The 20579-nt window shown below is 45.8% G+C and overlaps 1 protein-coding gene across 2 annotated transcripts in view; it reads left to right on the top strand.

Moving 5' to 3' along the window:
• The first annotated feature begins 1096 nt into the window (after window positions 1-1096).
• Window positions 1097-20579, top strand: part of THOC5 (THO complex subunit 5) — a 37127-nt gene continuing 17644 nt past the window's right edge. Inside the window, exons 1-10 of one of the 2 annotated variants that reach the window (XM_056116502.1) lie at window positions 1097-1228; window positions 3990-4133; window positions 5285-5398; window positions 5529-5626; window positions 10007-10153; window positions 13788-13902; window positions 17081-17213; window positions 17904-17936; window positions 19055-19132; window positions 20422-20462. In XM_056116502.1, coding sequence (XP_055972477.1) covers window positions 1133-1228; window positions 3990-4133; window positions 5285-5398; window positions 5529-5626; window positions 10007-10153; window positions 13788-13902; window positions 17081-17213; window positions 17904-17936; window positions 19055-19132; window positions 20422-20462 — 999 coding nt within the window. In that variant the 5' untranslated portion in view covers window positions 1097-1132. The remainder of the gene's footprint in view (window positions 1229-3989; window positions 4134-5284; window positions 5399-5528; window positions 5627-10006; window positions 10154-13787; window positions 13903-17080; window positions 17214-17903; window positions 17937-19054; window positions 19133-20421; window positions 20463-20579) is intronic. The other variant, XM_056116503.1, reaches the window with a different exon arrangement.

A 20579-nucleotide genomic window follows, 5' to 3' on the forward strand; every position in this document is an offset into this window, starting at 1 on the left:
ACCTACTGCAGGGACTGGACGCATTTCTGCCAAAAGCCGCTGGGTTTCGAGATTTGTTTCTGAGTCTCAGGGGTCATGGCTGTTAAGGAGTTCGATCAGGAACCAGAGAGGCCTTGCCTCCAGTTACATAGCTGAGGCAGAGGTGGTTTGTGGGTATGTCTCCTACATGTCTAACTTTTGACCGTTTACTCTCTTGGTAAATTTTGCCCCAAGTTTTTGGGGTTTAGCCAAAGGCACAGCAGCAATTTTGGGGTATCTGGAAGTCTGAAGGCACTATCAGGCTGCTGATGCACTCGCCTCACAGGTACAGATTGACCTGCTGGTGATACCATACTCCCTACTATTATTTTTAAAGCAAGATAGTTTTTATTTAAATTTAGACGTAAGGGGAGAGAAAGAGGAAATACATGTTCCTGAGTGGGAAAAGTAAGTAAAGAGACATAGAGACATAATTTGTGTGATCTTTGGCTAGTCATTTACTTTTTTGAGTTTCACTGTTTTCATCTACAAAAGACTCTTATCTGAAAGGTATTTTTTTAAGGATTAAAAATATAACCACAGAGTGCTTAGATTAAGGTACAGCACACAGGGCTGGAAAGATAGTACAGTGGGGAGGCATTTGTGTTGCACACAGCCCACCCAGGTTCAATCCTGGGCATCTTATATGGTTCGCCAAGCACCACCAGGAGTAATTCCTGAGTTTAGAGTCAGGAGAAACCCTGAGCATTGCCGGGTATGACCCAAAAAGCCAAAAAAAAAAAAAAAAAAAAAAGTTCAGCACACTGAAAAATCATTGGCATTAGCATTAGGAGTGGATTTATATAACAGACTGAGGAGTTTGGTTGGTGGAGTGATTGTACCTTTAAAGGAGATGGGGTGAAGGTGGGTCATTTTATACAGGCTGAGAAATGATACCCCGTCCCCACTCCTTTATTGTGTTTTGGTCTACATACCAAGTGTTGGTCAGGGACCTACTCCTGGGTTCTTGAGGTTCATGCCCAGTAGTGACTGGGGATCCCTGCAGGACACACGCATCCCAACTGCATTGTACTCAACTCTGGAAAAATCCCAAAAGCTTTCTTCTCTTCACTTGTAGATCTCTACTGTTTCCTCCTGCCTGTACTAAATAACCATGTCATCAGAATCGAGCAAGAAACGTAAGCCGAAGGTGATCCGAAGTGATGGAGCCCCAACGGAAGGGAAGCGAAACCGATCTGATGCCGAGCAGGTAACATCAGTCAGGGCTACTGGCTGTTGAGGAACTATAGCTGTGGCCAAGTCCCTGAACAGAATGTATTCTATTATGCTGTCTGTCTCTCTTCTCTCTCTTTCTCCTCTCTCTCTCTCTTTCTTTCTTTCTTTCTTTCTTTCGTTCGTTTTGGACCACACCCACAATGCTCAGGGCTTATTTCTGGCTCTGCACTCAGAAATCACTTCTAGCAGTGCTCAGGGAACCATATGGGATATTGGGGATTGAACCTGGTCGGCTGTGTGCAAAACAAGTTCCCTGTCTGCTGTAAACTATCTCTCTGGTCCTGTCTCCCGTTTTCCTGATGGTCAGAAGAGGGCGGTGCATTTGTGACATGCTGCTGACTCTTTGGAGATTTGGCAGTGCTGGTCTGCGACAGATGGTGCCAGAACTATGTGACTACATGTAAAATCTTATCACGCCGAAGGTTGTGTGTTCACGGGCTCACTGGATGGCACCGTCTCACCGCCTGCGTTCGGTGCTCTTGAGCCGCTGTGTGTGGCCTGGATCGGAACGGCTGTTGGCCAAGGGCAGACGGAAGAAGAAACGAGGGCCAGGCCGGTCTATATCAATAGTAGTTTATTCCAATCCTCTTAACTCCTGTCTTTCTCTGCCTCCTTCTCTCATGGGCCCCAATCTTGGAACCTCTCTCCTGGCTCTGACTCTGGATCTCTGGAGCCTGTGCTCTCTCGCTTCTCCCCCTCTTTCCGAGCTTACGTCTTAGTTTATATAGCAGTCACATAAGGCGGTGACATAAAGGTGGGTTGAATACTGATGAATCAACAAAGAGAGGTAAGACCACTCCTCCAGGAGATTAACTCAAGGATAAAATCTCATCTACAGAGATTACTTCAGATTACTAGGAGATCCACCCAAGGGTGGGATCCCAACAAGGGTGTGTTCTTCCCTCAGTTAGTAATCTACTTAAATAGTTGTAATAAATCTACTTCTAATATTTCTAGCAATGTCATTCTGTATGAGCACAGTAAGAGATATAAATTTAGTTTGGTTCTTCCTGAGAACATCTCACTATACATTTCGCAGTCCTCAGGCCAGGTTAATCTTCCTAGCTCCAGCAGGGTCCTAGTCTCGTCATTACTTACTTTTGGATCATGACAGTATTTGTCCATGATCATGCCCTCAACTTATAGTTGAGTATCGTGGCTCTTTGGCCTGGCCCATTTCGATGCCAGGGTAGCTCACTGTTTGCCCTGGGTCCATTCAGTCCCTTGTCGGGACCCTGCTTTTGGGGTGGTAGGAACTAAGGGCAACTGAGTCAAGAAATCAGATGCCCAGGAGTAAATATTATTCGGAGTCAATCAACTCCCAAGTTACAAAGCATAATATTAAGTGTCTTCCTGTGTCCACACAGAAAGGACATTGCTTACAATACAAGTTCAGTGTTCTTAGATGGGTGTGACCTGACAAACCTAAGCTACCTGAGGAAGGACAAAAGAGTGTTATCCTACAACTACAGAACCTCTTCGGTGGCCTGAGAGATCAAGTGGCTCTGAAGTTCTCCTTTCGCTGTCTTTTTAGGGTTGGTTTTGTTGTTTCGAACATATCCTGACAGTGCTCAGCCCCTCAGCAGGGAATCCAAATGGGGTCAACCGGGTACATGGCACTTGTCTTCTCTCCTGTATTGCAGCTCTCCAGCCCCCTTGCTGATTCTTTGAACTTCTATTTTTGAAGTGTTTGTTTTTGTTTTGGGGCCATACCTGGTAGTACTCAGGGGTTAGTTTTGGCTCTGCACTCAGAAGTTACTCGTGGCCGACTTGAGGGACCATATCTGGTGCTGGGAAATCGAATCCAGGTCGATCTCATACAAAGCAAGTGCCCTACCTGCTATAGTATTGTTCTGGCCCCTGTTAGCTAATTTATCACAAATGTTTATTTGGCTTTGGGACCACATCCTACTATGTTCAGGGATCATTCCTGGCGGGCCTTAGAGGACCATGTGATGTCCATATGCAATGCTGGGGATCGAACCTGAGTTAGCTGCATGTAAGGCATGTAAGGTACCCTACCCACTGTACTATCACTTCATCCCAAACTTATCCTCTTTAATTTAAATTTAAAGTAATGCATTGATGCTGAGTCTCTCTTCAAGAGATATTCTGGACTGGAAAGGTGTCTCAGAATGCTGGAGTTCATGTTTTATTTGCAGGAGGCCTGAGTACTCCATGTCTCTTGAGCACCATGCTGGAAGTACTCTCTGGGCACTGCTAGGTTTGTCTAAAAAAATAAAAAAGGAAAGAGATGAATTCTGTTTACTTCAAAAGTTTGGAGCCTGTTATGGTTCTGTATTTGCTCCCGAAAACTTGACCAGCAGTAGGAATTAGCTTAGGTGAATTCTAGTTCTTGTGCAACCAGTTTGGTGGCGATCTTTATTTCCTGGAATGAGAAATTGTACTAAGCAGCATGATCTTATTTTGCTTAAAGATAAAATTTGGGGACTAGAGAGAGAACTCAAAGGCTGGAGCACATGCACTGCAGGCGGGAAGTCCAGTTTCTTCCACGGCAGTATATGGTTGCTTGAGTATCACTGGGAGAAGCCCCAAGCACTGAGCTAGGAGTCACTCCTGAGCATTGCCAGGTGTTGCCCTCCCCCAGAAAGAAAAATGTTCTTAATTTTACATTTAGCCACAGTTGGAACTGTATTGTTCGTAATGTCATCTTCGTGTCCCTGGTGTAGACAAACTCTCTCCCCTAACCAAGGTTGTTTCCCTTGCTTCCGCAGGAGGGCAAATACTACAGTGAGGAGGCTGAAGTGGACCTGCGGGACCCTGGCAGAGACTATGAACTGTACAAGTACACGTGCCAGGAGCTGCAGAGGCTCATGGCTGAAATCCAGGACCTGAAAAGCCGGGGAGGCAAGGATATGGTAAGGATGGATGAACGTGTGTGGTAGGTGCACGTGGATGGGGCTGTTTTCCCACTTAGCAGAGCCTGTCCTGATTCTGTCTTCTGTCCCAGACATGACGAGGTAGATGGAGTCTGAGGGCTTCCAAGACCTGTCTGTGTAATGGAGTAGTTCTTCAGCTCCCTGTCATCAATTACTGTAATCAAAGTAGAAGACAATTTTTCTGTATCTGCAGTTTGGTCATTTGTCTTGTGAATATTTATTTAGTGCTAGGCATTTTGTCAGGTGTTGAGAAATATTGAGGAATGTAAATTCCTTTGCTGTCATAAGGGTGGAGATGTACAGAAGTAAATCAGAGAGATAAAAGTAAGGTTAGCAATATTAAGTGACAAGACAGGTATTAGGTTGGAGAAAATAAACAATATGACTAAAAGGTAGGTCACGGTCACGGTCCTCCCGTTGTTCATCGATTTGCTCGAGCGGGCCCAGTAACGTCTCCATCGTGAGACTTGTTGTTACTGTGTTTGGCATATCGAATACATCACGGGTAGCTGGCCAGGCTCTGCTGTGCGAGCGAGATACTCTCGGTAGCTTGCCGGGCTCTCCGAGGGGCGGAGGAATCGAACTCGGGTCAGCCATGTTGGCTGCATGCAAGGCAAACGCCTTACCGCTATGCTATCGCTCCAGCCATCGCTTCTTGGCCTTTTGGCTAAGATCAAGTGTAGACTAAAAGGTAGAGAAAGAATTTTTTTGGGGGGCCACCATGATGTCACACTGAGCAGGTGCGGGTCAAATTATGAGGACACTGGCAATATTGGTGTGCACGTGGCCCATCAGCAAGAAACAAGTTTCATTTTTTTAAGAGTCGCTCTACTTCTAAGTATCATCCTCTCAGTTTTACCATAGTGAAGCTTTGCATTTATAGTTCTGCTATTTTTTATTTTAAAACATGTTTTTTGGTTTGTTTGGTTTTGATTTTTGGGCCACAGCCAGTGGTGCTCAGGGGATATTCCTAGCTCTGCACTCAGGAATTACTTCTGGCAGGCGTCAGAGGACCATATGGGGTGCTGGGGATCTAACCTCTGGATGAGGATGAGTCAACCGTGAAGGGTGGAGAATCCAGACAAGAGTATCTATGGTATTTTGGTCTTTACCAGTTTCTTTGCTCGCAGGCAGTTGAGATTGAAGATCGGAGGATCCAGAGTTGTGTGCACTTCATGACTCTAAAGAAACTTAACCGATTAGCCCACATCCGGTTGAAGAAAGGAAGAGATCAAACCCATGAGGTAGGAGTTGGAGCTTTCCTCTCCCTCCTCCCCATCCCTCTTTTATTCCCTGTACCTCTTGAGTTGGCTCCTGTTCTGCTTTATCCCATTGAGCCTGTCCAGCTCACCTGTGACTTTCTCCTCCGTTTAGGCCAAGCAGAAGGTAGACGCGTACCACCTGCAGCTCCAGAACCTATTGTATGAGGTGATGCACCTGCAGAAGGAGATCACCAAGTGTCTGGAGTTTAAGTAAGTTTGGATGGTCAGGGCTTTAGCGGGTCTTTGGTTTTCTTCTTTTCCTTCGTAGTGTTGGCTATTCTCTTTAGGAAAAAACCGATGAGCTTGGAGCCCGCATTATTTGCAGAAGGGTGAATGTATCATCCTGACTGGGAGAATTAGAAGCAATAATTTCAGCTGCACAAGGAACTGCAGGCGCTCCTCTGGGCCTGTTGAGTTTTGAGCTCTGTACCTGGTCAAGAGCAGTTGTTTCGGTCCAGGGATGTGCTCAGTGAGGAGCACGTGCCTTGTGTGAGACCCTGTGTTAAATCCCTGGCAGTGGAGTTAAAAAAATAATTAAAGAAGGCAGTTGCCTTTCCCTAGCCGGGACTTTTACAGTAGTTGGAATTCCTGGATACCTGGTATAGTAGCAGATCATTTCCACACATCTCCGCTGTCCTCTATCAAGGTCCAGCAGATTTTTTTTTTAAATAATGTAGGAGTACTGCTATTTATTCAGCCATTGATTAAGCTGATTGAATTGGGCATGAACTCCACATTACTTTTTTATTTTATTGTATCACCGTGAGATAGAGTTACAAAGCTTTCATGTTTGAGATTCAGCCGTACAATGATGAAATACCCATCCCTCGATCAGTGCACATTTTCCACCACCAATGCCCCAAGTATCACCCCCCACCCCTCACATACATACACATCGCAGTCCTCACCCTGCCTCTATGGTAGACAATTTCCCCAATACTCTTTCTGATTTTGGGGCATTAATTTTGTTCTAATTTTCCTACCACCATTCAAACCTACCTGTCAGGAGCAGACACTAGATAATATATTTTTCATAGCTCATTTTGAATATCACGAGAGCTCACGTGGGTGCGATTGTAAATGTAAATTTCTAGATTATAAATGGTCGGGTTCCAGAGACATTCTGTATAGCACTAATCCATTTTGAGATTCATTTTGGAGCCTCTGGACCAGGGCTGTTGGTGTGCTAAGATGGCATCTGGAGGCAAATTGTGGGCGTGACAGCCAGTCTTCTGGGCATCTGGTGACCTGGGGAGGGACAGCCCAGGTCCTCTGCCAACATGCGGCCTGAAGATGTAGTCCTGGAACTCACATACTTGCTTGTGGAAGCTCTTAGTCACTGGGATTCCATCTGGAGTAGGAGGGGAGACTGCATCTGCTCCATCTGGGGTGCCCTGGTGATATTGGCTCGGTATGGGGCCCGGAGAGATCCCGGCACTGTGGTGTCATCTGGGACTTGCTACTGTGTCTCTGTGCCAGGGCTGTTGGTGTGCTTAGATTCACATTACAAAATTTTCAGCAGATTATATCTTGGTGAGGTCCATCCTGAAACGGTGGAGTCAGGCTTGGGGTATGGCGGCTATTTTGGATTGTGGTAGCAAGAGGCTTCCGGGGACTCTGCTTGGACGGGCACAGGCCAACCCGCCCCCTCCAGTTTACTCCGGACTGTTCAGCCATATATGGGTCTGAGCTTAACTGCGGCTTTTGATCTCTTTCGAGATTTATTTAGGGGTCTCTGAGGCAAAACCAATAGTAGAGCTTACAGGGTGGCGCTGGAATTGGTTCATGGGGGTGACTGCTAATTCTTCCATGGGTATCGGGAAGTGGGGGAGGTAGCCCATCCCAACTTTCAATGAGCTTGTATAGCTGAGCCAGAGGTGGTTTGGTGGTGTGACTCCCAAATGCCTAACTTTTGGCCATTTAATTTTTTTTTTTTTTTTTTGCTCCTTGGGTCACACCCGGCGATGCACAGAGGTTGCTCCTGGCTCTGCACTTAGGAATCACCCCTGTCAGTACTCAGGGGACCATATGGGATGCTGGGAATTGAACCCGGGTCGGCTGCGTGCAAGGCAAACCCCCTACCCGCTGTGCTATTGTTCCAACCCCTGGCCATTTAATTTCTTGGTAAACTTGTTGTCCCAAGTTGTTGGGGTCTGGCCAAAGGCACAGCGGCAATTTTGGGGTATCAGGAAGCCTGAAGGCAACATCAGGCTGCTGATGCACTAGCCCTGCAGGTACAGGTTGACCGGTTGGCGGCACCATACCCCCTTGTTGTTGGGTTTTTAGGAATTTTTTTTTCCTTAGGGGCTTCTCCTGACTCTGTGCTCAGGGGACATTTCTGATGTTGCTCAGGGGAACCAATGCTAGGAGTCAAAGCCGTATAGCCACTTGCAAGGCAAGCACCATAATCTCTGAGCTCTGTTTCTGGTCCTCCTGGAGTTCATTTTTGCAAGTGAATATTCTTTGAAACTTAAACTTACTAACTTCGCTGTCTATAGTTTGTTAGTATTTTTCTTAAATACCTTTAAGGTATTTTCTTAAATCCTCACAGCAAAACCAAGCTGAGAGATGAGAAGGTAAACAATAGATAAGAAAAGTATTCTTGCTACTTGTGGAAACTGAAAGGCAAATTTTACTATATTCTTTTATCTTGATTGGGGGTGGTATACCTGGCTATGCTCAGGACTTACTCCTGGATGATCTGTGCTCAGGGATTAGACCTGGGTCTGCTGCGTGCAAGGCAAGCCCCTGCCCCCTGTACTATCACTCAGGCCCCAATTTTACTGTAATAAAATATTACATGTAAAAGGGGCTGGAGAGATAGCACAGCGGATAGGGCGTTTGCCTTGCACGCGGCCGACCCAGGTTCGATTCCCAGCATCCCATATGGTCCCCTGAGCACTGCTAGGAGTAACTCCTGAGTGCAGACCCAGGAGTAACCCCTGTGCATCGCCAGGTGGGACCCAAAAAGCCAAATATATATATATATATATATTACATGTAATGATCATTATATTTGAGGGGGATGTCACACCCAGGAGTGCTCAGGAGTTACCCCTGGCTCTGCACTCAGGAATCACTCCTGGCGGAATTTGGGGGACCCATACGGGGTGCTGGGGATTGAAGGTAGATTAGCTGTGTGTAAGGCAAACACTTGAGCTAATGCTTTTGTACTAGGGTAAGTTTCCTGATTTTACACAGCACCTGAACGACATACTTTTTTCTTTGTTTTTTCTTGTTTTGTTTAGTTTTGGGGTCACACCCCATGGTGTTCAGGGGCTAGTCTCAACTTTGTACTCAGGATTGACAGTGCTCAGGGGAGCACAGCATAGAATGCTCAGGGGAGCACACCATGAACCTTTTGCATGCAGAGCATGCATTCAGTTCATTGAGCCATTTCTCCAGCCCAAGATGAGATACTGTTTTAGGGGACTCAGAAGATGGAGGTTGTGGTGCTCCTGCACATCTTGGTGGTTTTGCTTGTGGGAGGTCACTGCTACTGTCATCAGGCTCATGTTCCTGCTGGGGTGCGGCACAGTTTTAGTTGCAGTTCACCTGGCTTTGCACTGGAAATTGCACACCTGCTTGCAGTGCTAGGGGTTCCCAGAGAAGTGATCTGCAAGAACTCTGCGCAGGGCACTTGGTAGCACTGGGAATTGAATTTGAGGCCTCGTGCTTTCAAGGCAGGCAGGCATTGTTGCCACTGGCTGTGCTCTGGGGGCCATTTGGGATGCTGGAGATTGAACCCGGTCAGCTGAGTAAAGGCAAATGCCCTATCCCTGTACTGTTGCTCTGGCCCCTACCCCATTAATATTTTAAATTTAAGTATAAACTCACGTTTATTCCTGTTAAATGACTTTTTTTTTTTAAATATTTCAGCCCGACAGTGTAGTCCTTGACTATAGTTTTTTTTATTTGATTTTTAAATTTCTGTGATACCCAGCAGTGCTCAGGGCCTACTCCTGTCTCAAACTCGGGTGCTCCTGGAAATGCTTTGAGGACCATGCGCTGCCAGGGATTGAACTCAGGGCTCCTGCATGCAAAGCCTGTGCTCCAACCATTGAGCTATTTTCTAGCCTTAGATTGTGTTATTGTAATTTGACACATACTTCATAGTTTGCCTTTGTTCTTTTTTGATTGTTTTTTGTTTGGGGGCCACACCCAGTGGTACTCAGAGCTTACTCCTCACTCTTTGTTCAGGGATCATCCAGATGGGGCTTAGGGAACCATATGTGATGCCAGAGATAAAAACCAGGTCGGCCACGTGCCAGGCAAACACCCTACCCATTGTACTGTCACTCTAGCCCCACTTTATAGTTTTCTTGATCAGCTTGGGGATATTACTTTAGCTTCCCTCCAGGTCTTTAATTCATAGGTGAAAAGATTGGACAACATGAGTAAGGATGTTGCCTAGTACATCACTTTACACTGAAGCATCTATTGAATATTTGCGGGAAAGAGGGGGTGGCAGGTTCCTGGGTAATTGCAGACCAGGGTTCAATAGGTATACATGGGAGGGAACAGTGGGCCTGGTAAGCCTTAGTTTGGACTCCTCGCGATGACAACTTGACACTTTGTGTTTCCCCACAGATCAAAGCATGAAGAAATTGATCTGGTCAGCATAGAGGAATTTTATATGGAGGCTCCCCCAGAGATTAGCAATGCTGAAGTCACCATGGGAGACCCTCACCAACAAACCCTGGCCCGTCTGGACTGGGAGTTAGAGCAGCGGAAAAGGTAACTCTCTCAGCCTGCTTGTGCCTGCTAGTTCTTTGTGGTGCTCAGAGGCTGCGTGGTGGGGCGGGGTGCCCACGGTGCTAAGGACTGAATCCAGAGCCTTAAGCACTCTAGACACGTGCGATGCCATTGGAGCTATGTCTCTGGCTTCCTTCCTGACCTTTTCTGAGGTGGGGGATAGGAGGTGTATTCTGGACAGTGCATGGCGTCCATGTACTGGGAATCAAACTCAGGGCTCCCATATGTTTTACTACAGCCCTTTGAGCTAGCTCCCTGGACCCTTTCCCAATCTGATTAACCTGTGCAGACATGTACAGGTTAATAAGACAGCAAAGGCCTGTGAAACTCATGGAATAGGCTAAGACCAAATCCCTTTTTGTGATGAATTCACATTTGGTACTTAGTCAAACCAGTTTATGGGTGGGATTGGAATGACTTAAGGTTGTTAACCGAAAATTGGAGTGGATTTAAAAAATAAAAATGTAACTCCTGGATTAGGAGTGAGAGTCCAGGCGTTAAGGCATTTGCCTTGCATGCTCACCTCTGTGGTTGAGTCCCCAACACTCCATGGGCCCCCACGCACTGTTGGGAGTGATCCCAGAAGAAAGAGTTGGGAGTCTTTCCTGAGCAGTGCCAGGTGTTGCCCCAAAACAAACTAAATCTCAAATAAAAAATTAACACCTGATGCTGGTAAGTAATGGTTTTTGTTAAAAAATTGTTTTCCATGTACCCTGCCACATACACACACGCACGCGCGTGCATTAACACCTAAGATCTAAATACATTTCTTTATTTTTTTGCATTTTGGGTCACACCTGGCGATGCACAGGGGTTACTCCTGGCTCTGCACTCAGGAATTACATCTGGCAGTGCTCAGGGGACCATATGGGATGCTGGAAATTGAACTCAGATTGGCTGCGTGCAAGGCAAAAACCTACCAACTGTGCCATTGGTCCAGCCCCCTAAATACATTTCTTTCTGTAAATTTCTTTTGGCCCTTTTTCTACTGCCTGTCAGCAAATACTTACAGTATTATAAAGTCTCATGAATGTTTCAGAAGGTTGTGTATATCCCTTCTTATAAAGGATTTGCGGGGCTGGCAAGATTGCTCAATGGGCTGAGCTCAGACTTTAATGTGAGAGAGCTGGATTCAGTTCCTGGCACCACATGGTCCCTCAGACGTCAGAGGGAACACCCCAAGGACTGTATCAGGAGTAACCACTAAACATAGCTAAGTATGCCCCCTCCCCGCAAATAAGTTTAATTCATGTAATTTTTTTTTGTTTGCATTTTATGCCAAACCTGTACCAAAAGTATGGAGCTTTTCTATACTATTATAAAGCTTTTATAATATATAATTTTTAAATATAATAAAAGTCACTGTCCTCTCATTGTTCATCGATTTGCTCGAGCGGGCCCAGTAACGTCTCCATTGTGACAATTGTTACTGTGTTTGGCATATCGAATACATCACGGGTAACTTGCCAGGCTCTGCCGTGCGGGCGAGATACTCTCGGTAGCTTGCCGGGCTCTCCGAGAGGGGCGGAGGAATCGAACTCGGGTCGGCCATGTTGGCTGCGTGCAAGGCAAACGCCCTACCTGCTGTGCTATCGCTCCAGCCCATAATAAAAGTATGGTATCATTTAGTATATAGTATTGCTACTATAAATATAACATACTATATAACAATAATATATCACTTGATCACTTGACATCCCGTTACTCATCAGTTTGCTCGAGCGGGCACTAGTAATATTTCCATTTGTCCCTGTTGCGTGCTAGTGTAGCCCAATGGTGTCTGCTCACTCCAGGAAACAATGCGAAGGCGATTAGAGGCTGCCCTATAAGCCTATCTCTCGGAGAGCCCAGCAAGCTACCGAGAGTATCCCACCCACACGGCAGAGCCTGGCAAGCTATCTGTGGTATATTTGATATGCCAAAAACAGTAAAAACAATGGGTCTCATTCCCCTAACCATGAAAGAGTCCCCAATACGGCAGTAAAAACAATAATATATGATACTATATACACATAATATATAAATATAATAAAAGTATAATAGTATCATTTACTCTAGGTTTTTCTAAGACTAATGTCATTTTTTCATACTGGAATCATGATTATGCAGTCATATCATGATTGCATCTATTTTTTAGGACTAGAATGGTCTTGAGATGACATTTAGATTAGGGTTAGAGTTACAAATTTTTCTATTGTTGCTTTGCTTTGGGGGGCCTTTTTCCCAGCAGTATGAGGGCCACCAGGGCCTGTACCTGGTGGTGCTAGGGAGGAGTGAGGTGATGGGGATGGAACCCAGGTCTTTGTGCTTGTCAGGCCTGTTCCCCAGTCATTTGTGCTTTCACTTTGGCACTTTTATATTTTTCCTTTTGAAAAGTGTTTGAGGATAAATAAATGTCCTATATATCAAATATCAAGAAATATTCATTACTGATTATGAGAGGCTGTAAAACAGAGGGAACTCTCATGTATAGTAGTAATAATTCCATTCAGTATTAAAACTAGTAATGCTTTACTTACAGAACAATAGAATTCATCAAAAAAGGCTGTAACTTTCACCAATCTATAATGTCACAATTGAAAATAGTTTTTAAATCATCATATGAATAGACCCAAATATATCATCTTTGTCTTAACAATTTATCAGATCAGTGTTTTTTGTTTTTTTGTTTTTTTAAGATTTTTATGGTGTGTTTGGTTTGGGGTGGGGGGTTGCGGGGGTGGGGGAGGCACATCCAGTGGTGCTCAGGGTTTGCTCCTGGCTCTGTGCTCTGGTATCACTCCTGGCAGGCTCTGGGGACCATATAAGGTGCCAGGAATCGAACCCAGGTTGTCCAAATGCAAGGCAAGCACCTTACTTGCTGAATTATTATTGTGGCCCCTGCTGTCATTTTTTAGCATGTAGTATTTTAGCGCCTGGGGCTGTCCTGTGATGCCCTGTTCAGTATGCTGCTTGTCCTATGAAATGGGCTAACTTGGTGACTACTGCGCTCCTATGACTCTAGCCAGAACCCGATTCTACACTGTTCCACACAGGCTGTCCGTGGGTCTTGTTTGGGTCAGTACCTAGAAGTCCCCATGTTAGGTTTTCAGTCTAGCATCTGAGGCCAGAATTGGAGTAGTTATTAGTGGGGTGTGGTATTGATGACACCTAGTGGTCACAGACAGGGAGTTTCTGTGTAGTCAGGCATGGATTCAGATGCCACCTGTGTGACCTTGGGCAAGTTACCTACTTCCCTGAACCCTCATCTCCTTCAGCGATAAGAAAAGTCTATCTTCAGAGACTGAATTAATAGTACAGTGGGTAGGGCGCTTTCCTTGCATGCAGCCAATCCAGGTTTTATCCCTGGCATCCCACATGGTTCCCAGAGCCCCTGCAGGAGTGATTGCAGAGCACAGAGCCAACAGTAACCCTTGAGCACTGCATGTGTGACTCTGAAAGCCAAAAAGTCAAAGAATAAGAACAGTCTGTCTTCTAGGGTATTTATAAAGATTAAATGATAAGATGCTTGCCAAGTGTCTCCCCAGTGTGTGATGCAGAGTAAGCGCTAGGTAACCACAAGCAGGCCTGGTCTGCTGAGCTGCATCTGGTGATGGTGTTTGTCCTTCTCCCGCAGGCTGGCAGAGAAGTACCGAGAGTCCCTCTCCAACAAGGAGAAGATCCTCAAGGAGATTGAGGTAAAGAAGGAGTATCTGAGCAGCCTCCAGCCCCGTCTCAACAGCATCATGCAGGTGAAGGCCCCTTTCTTGCTTTGCTCTTACCGTCCACTGAGACTTGGCTGACCGGAGATGGCAAATGGGCCCGTCTCTCTTTAAGTTTGTCTTTCCCATAATCATTGTGAGAGCACATTGTAATAATGGCTCTACCCAGCTGGTTTGATAAAGGGATGGTGGGGGTGGAAGAACCACTAGCATCCCCACATGTTGAATTGGTGCTGTAAACATTTTCCTTTCTTCTTTGTTTTGGGGCCACACCTGGTTGTGCTCAGGGCTTATTCCTGGCTCTGCGCTCAGGGATCACTCCTGGCAGGCTCGGGGGACTGTATTCGGTGCCAGGGATTGAACGTGGGTCTCCTGTCTACAAGGCTCGCATCCTACCTGCTGTACTAACTCTCCGGACTGTTCTTTTCTTTTTTGACCTTACCTAGTAGTGCTTAGGAGCTACTCCCAGCATGGTGCTCAGGGAATGATGAGTTTCAAATAATCAAACCGGAGCCTCCAGCATGCAACACCCTAAATGTTTTTTTTACTCAAAGCTTCTTGTTGGTGAAACACTTGCGTGTTCGTCACAGCACCTCAGACAGTCATGTCTACTCCCTTTGATAAGAACTCATTAGGTACCTAAGGTACCTAGGTAAGAAAGTAATTAGGTAATCTAGGAGGGTAGATCCCCCATGTTATTTTTATTATTTATTTATTTATTTTTGCTTTTTGGCTCACACCCAGTGATACTCAGGGGTTGCTCCCCACTCTGCACGCAGGAATTACTCCCTGGCAGTGCTTGGAGGACCATGTGGGATGCTGGGGATCAAACCCGGTCGGCCGCGTGCAAGGCTAACACCCTACCCACTGTACTATAGCTCCAGCCCCCCCCATGTTATTTTATTTATTTATTTATTTATTGGTATAGATGACCTGTTTTGTTGTTTATTTGCTTTGTAGAGTCAGGTTTTATCTGAATATTTATACTTCTTTAAATAAGGGTAAATGATGGTTCTGGAAAAACACTATGGCAAGACCTTAGAGAAATTATCAATTAACTTCTGTAGGATTTCACCAAGTCTGCATTTTTTTTTCTCTTTCACCCTAGGTGTGGAATTAGGAGTGTTAACGTTAATTCTCCAGTAGCATAGATGAAATTTAGAATGAGTTTGCACTGACGTCAGTAGATCATTTTTCCTGTTTTGTTTTGTGGTGTCCAGTGGTGCTCAGTAGACTGCGCTGTGTCAGGGATGGAACTCAGGGATCCTACATGCAGAGTGTGTACTTGAGCCTTTTGAGCTCTCTCTCTGGCCCCTGTGATCATATCACTTTTATAGAAAATTGATGCCAAGACAATACTGTTGTCCAGGCCATCAATATGGCATGCAGTTTCATTCATTTAGGTCTTTGATTTCTTACATGTTTGTGTAGAGGCTTATGTACTTTTATTCTTCTGGTTTTGTTTTTGCTTTTGTTTGGGGTCCACACTGAGTGGTGCACACTTGGTACCTGGGGGTCCATGTAATGCCAGGGATTGAACCCAGGCTCCAGCATGAAAAGTGTGTGTGCTAGCTCTTGAGCTATCTTCCTGCCAGTTTTTTTTTTTTTTTTTTTTGCTTATTGGGTCACAGGGCTGGAGTGATAGCACCGCTGGTAGGGCGTTTGCCTTGCACGCAGCCAATATGGCCGACCCAAGTTCGATTCCTCCGCCCCTCTTGGAGAGCCCGGCAAGCTACCGAGAGTATCTCGCCTGCACGGCAAAGCCTGGCAAGCTGCCCATGGCATATCCGCTATGTCAAACACAGTAACAAGTCTCACAATGTTATTGAGCCTTCTTGAGCAAATCGATGAACAATGGGAGGACAGTGACAGTGACAGTGATTAGATCACAGCTGGCAGTACTCAGGGGTTACTCCTGGGCACTCAGGAATTACTCCTGGTGGTGCCCAGGGGACTGTATGGGATGCCAGGGATTGAACCCTGTTCGGCCTTGTACAAGGCAAATGCCCTCCCTGCCGTACTATTGCTCAAGCCCCCACCCCTGATTTTTATATTCTTAAATACTTAGTGGTTTTTTGATGTAGTTGGAAATAGTATTTCTGACTTTTGATAGGGGCCCCTCCCAAACAATGCTCAAGGGAGCCTGGGCTATAACACTTTCTTGCAATAACACTTTCCGAGCCATGCTGGACTGTTCAGGTACAGTGGTGTTGGGTGCCACCAGGACCATACCTCGCAGTGCCAGTTACTAAATTCAGGTTCCTGCATATACAAAGCATGTATCCTGATAACTGAGCTTTCTCCCTGACTCCCAAACTATCTGGTATCTTCTTTGTTTGGGTGCCATACCTGGTTCTGCACTCATGGGAGTGTGGTGCCAGGAATTGAAGGAACTCAGGGCCTCACAATGTAAAAAGTTGCTCTACCACTGAGCCCCAACTCTAAGATATCTTTTGATTATTTTATTTTTTAATTGTTTTGGTTTTGGGGCCACTCCCGGTGGTGCTGAGGGGTTACTCCTGGCTCTGCACTCAGGAATTATTGGCATTACTCAGGGGACCATAAGGGATGCGAGGGATTGAACCCAGGTCGACCACATATAAGGCAAACATCCTACCAACTGTACTATCATTCTGGCTCCTATTTCTCATGTGAGGTAAAATAGTTTTATTTATAGAAATATGAAGAGAGAAAGAGAAAAAGTTTACATCTCAGGTTGAGATGCAGATGAATATCTAAGAGAAATTGTATGGTATCTTTTTTCAAGATCTGTTTTTTGCTGGTAAAAGAAAATGATCCTTATTATTGACTTTCATATTTTGTGGGTTTTGTTAATTTTTTTTTGTTTGTTTTTTGGTTTTGCATCACACCCAGCAGTGCTCAGGACTTACTCCTGGCTCTGTGCTCAGGGAACACTCCAAGCAGGACTCCAAGGACCATATGGGACCTATCCATGTTGGCTGCATGCAAGGCAGGCACTCTGTCCACTGTATTATTTCTCTGGCTCCCTATCAATTCTTTTAGCTTATCACATACCACTTTCATAAATAAAAAACTGATAATAAACAGCTGCATAGTGGAGCAGGGGGTGGGTGGGATGGGAGGCCGGGAAACAACGACAGAAAATCCCTAACAAACAAAAAAGCAGCCGCATATTACTACATACATTCTTTCAAGAAGAAAAGTAAAAATTTCTTGTTGCATGCAGGCATCCCTCCCAGTGCAGGAGTACTTGTTCATGCCATTTGACCAGGCTCACAAGCAGTATGAAACAGCCAGACACCTGCCGCCTCCCCTCTACGTCCTCTTTGTCCAGGCCACTGCCTATGGGCAGGCTTGTGGTGAGTACCGGGACTGGGTGAGAAGCTGTGAGCAGCTGTGGCTGAGTCATTGGGAAGCACTTTCTGCTGAGGACCGTTCCCTGGTCATGCCCAGACCTCCCCAGGTGATAGGTGTTGCCTCCCCTTTGCACGGCCCAGCATGGCTGCCTGGACCAGCAGACCCGTGGCTGGACTAACCTGGTACACTTTTCTGAATGGATGGCTTTGAGTCTTTGATGGACCTTGCCGGTGAGCTGTTGCATGCAGCGCCCAGGCGGCCTGCATGCGCTCCCAGGTGCTCACCCCATTAGGCACGCTTGGCAGGTGCATTTCTTGATGCTTCAGAGTAGCTTGAACACAGGCCCAGCCAGCTTTCTCAGGCTCTTGCCGTGCTCCTAGACCGGGGGAGGGGGCTGCATGTGGTTACCACGTGTTATTGAGGGAGAGGGTAGTGTTTCCTTGTGCTTAAAGATAGCCCACCCTGCGTTTCCAGAAGGTTGTTGAGTTGTTTTGGAGGCCTTATCTGACCCTACTCAGCTTTCACTTAATACCTGAACTTTCCTTCCCACCCCACTGCATCAGACATACTGCTTCAAGGCAGGCCTCTCTTCTCAGCCACGGGCACCGACACATCACTCTCTCTTCTTGTGTTTTCCTGTCTTTCTGCCTCTCTCCCTTCACTCTGTTGTCCCTCCTGTTTTCCATCATCAGCTCATATGAAATCCTCTCAGCCCTCTAGACAGGGTGAGTAATTTTCTTTTCTTTTGCATCTAAAAGCCCGCCTATACCTTTTCCTATCTTACTATAGAATTCTAAGGTTAAACTATTCAAAAGAACAGCCTGGCACTGGCCAGTTGGTTGATGGGAGTGGGCAACTTATTTGGGGTGACAGCTCATGTCAGCTTTGGGGTATGAGAGACAGTGCAGTGGTTGGCCTCCTGCGACTACTAACTCAGTGGCCTGGGAGAAGTTTGGTGTAGTTGAGGGTAAGTGTTTGAGGCTCCTGTGTCTGTCTATACCCTTGTGAACGGAGCACTTAGAGTAGACCTGTCTGGAGTCCTGGCTTATCTACTTCCTTTGTATTGTCTCTTTACTTCTCTCAGCCTCAGTTTATCTTTTTCATTTGTAAGTAGCGAGTAATGATAGCATCGTGCCTTTGGATTCTTATAAAGATAAAGGATTAGTTTTTAAACATAAAAGTTTTATGATTGAAATTTGAAGGGTTGGCTCGTTTGGACCTCACCACCCCGCTGGAAAGTTCCTTGTCAACTTCCGATTTTATAGATGTGGAAACTTAAGACTCTGAACAGTGCTGTAGCTTGCAGGTTCATGTGTGGAATTATTTGGGCAGGGACTCAGGCCTGGGACTGGACGACAGGGTCCAAGTCCCTACCCACTGTCCTCCCTCCCAATTAAATTTGATGGCGCCGGCCAGATTCTTGGTAAAGAAGTAAGAAGAAGCATTTAGGTGGATGTAGGTTCTGGCATGTAGACTGTTCTGGTCTTCTGCACAGAAATCCTTACGACACTGACAGAAGAGTATCACGTGCTTCCAGCCTTAGGCTCAGATTCCTTTCCTGTGCCTTCATGTGTGCCCAGAAAGAGAGGCATTTACCAGAGTCCCAGTTGGTGCTTGCCCAGGAATCTATTCTTTGGGTTCTTTGTTCTTGGTGAGTAACAAAAAATAAAAAGACTAAAACCCACCTGGTTCCTTCTGATCTGTATAAAGAACTTTTGCTCTTCCATCCCCAGTCAGCCTGTAGCTATGACAGAGCCAGAGAGGTGCAGTCCAGGGCTGGCCTGCTGTACTGCTGAGCTCCCTCCCTTAGCACCTATGACAGGAAGCTTTTTCTTCCTCCCAGATAAGACATTGTCTGTGGCTATCGAAGGCAGCGTGGACGAAGCCAAGGCTCTGTTCAAGCCTCCCGAGGACTCCCAAGGTAAGTGCTGGTTAGGAGGCTTCCCCCAGTCTTAGCAGTTCCAGGGATCCTAGCCATGGGCAGTGCTGTCTTTTGGCAAATTACTGCTGGTTCTTAGGCGCACGGGCCTTGACTTTAGTACCTAAGTCCTCAGGGGCAGGAAAGAACGCAGTTCTTTTATGCTCAGTTCCCACAGCCACAGAGCATAGTCTTTAATTTCATCCCTGCAACTCACCAGCTCGTGATCCCAAGGAAGCTCTTTAGTAGTGCTGAGCCTCAGTTTACTCACCTGTCAAAAGAAGATTGCAATCAAGGCTCAACCTTTAACAACATGTCAGTGATCTCTTATAGAAGGGTTTAATGGCCCCTGGGTGAAATATAACAATCTTCACACTCTTTCCCCTAAGGAAACTTTTTTATAGCATTTTCAGTGTTTTTTATAACAAACAATAAAAAATAAATTATTTCGGTTATGCTTTGGGGCAGGGATTAGGGTTCAGGATAGAAACATCCGAAATATGTTGGTGGGTAGGTATAATGGTGGTGGGATTGGTGTTCGAATATTAAATGTAATCAAATATTGTGAACTACTTTATGAAATTTTTTAAAAAGTTTGTAATACACTATAGAATATGGCGACAAACTATGATAACGTTCTATTCTTGTACAGTTATTATGTAGATTAAGTGAGTCATGCTTATAAAGCCCTTTGTTTCCTCCTTAGCACATAGCCCACCCTCAGTTGATGTGAACTATTATTCTGATTGTCACTTGTATCATATCTCTACCACCCATGGAGGGGCTTGTGACTCATAGAAGGACACTAAAAACAAGAGTGGTGAAATTGTAGATAATTTTTTATATTCTTGGCTTACTGTACTTAATGAATAAAAAGTAGTGATTTGACTATTTTTAAGAAACCGTTTATAGCCAGGGATGAGCTAAGAAGTAGAGTGCTTACCTTGAGCCTGAGCGATAGTAGAGTGGGTAGGGTGCTTGCTTGCCTTACACATGGTTCACCCAGGCATCCCATATGGTCCCCTGAGCCCTGGCAGAAGTGATCCCTGAGTACAGAGCTGGGGTCAGCCCTGAGCACCATTAGGTGTGATCCCCTCCCAAAAAAACAAAAATAGAGTGCTTATCTTACATGTGTGGAGCTGTGGGTTCCATTCTGCCACACAAAAATAATTGGAGAGAGAGAGAGAGCGAGAGCGCAAGTCAGACCTCTTTGTATAAAACATAGTCTGGGCCCAGGGCCCATTTCCATCTCAGAAATTCAGAAACGCCTTCACGTCTCTTTTTGCCTACAGATGATGAAAGCGACTCGGATGCTGAAGAGGAACAAACCACGGTGAGAACCATTTCCTTCTGTGGGCTGCCAAGCAGTGACTGGGAGCCTGCTACTTGGGCAGGTGCTGTGCTCCCTGGAAACAGAAGAAGAGGTTTGAGAGAGGGCCGCAGGGGAGCG

Source organism: Sorex fumeus, unplaced genomic scaffold, assembly GCF_029834395.1.
Source record: "Sorex fumeus unplaced genomic scaffold, SorFum_2.1 ptg000032l, whole genome shotgun sequence".
NCBI lineage: Eukaryota > Metazoa > Chordata > Mammalia > Eulipotyphla > Soricidae > Sorex > Sorex fumeus.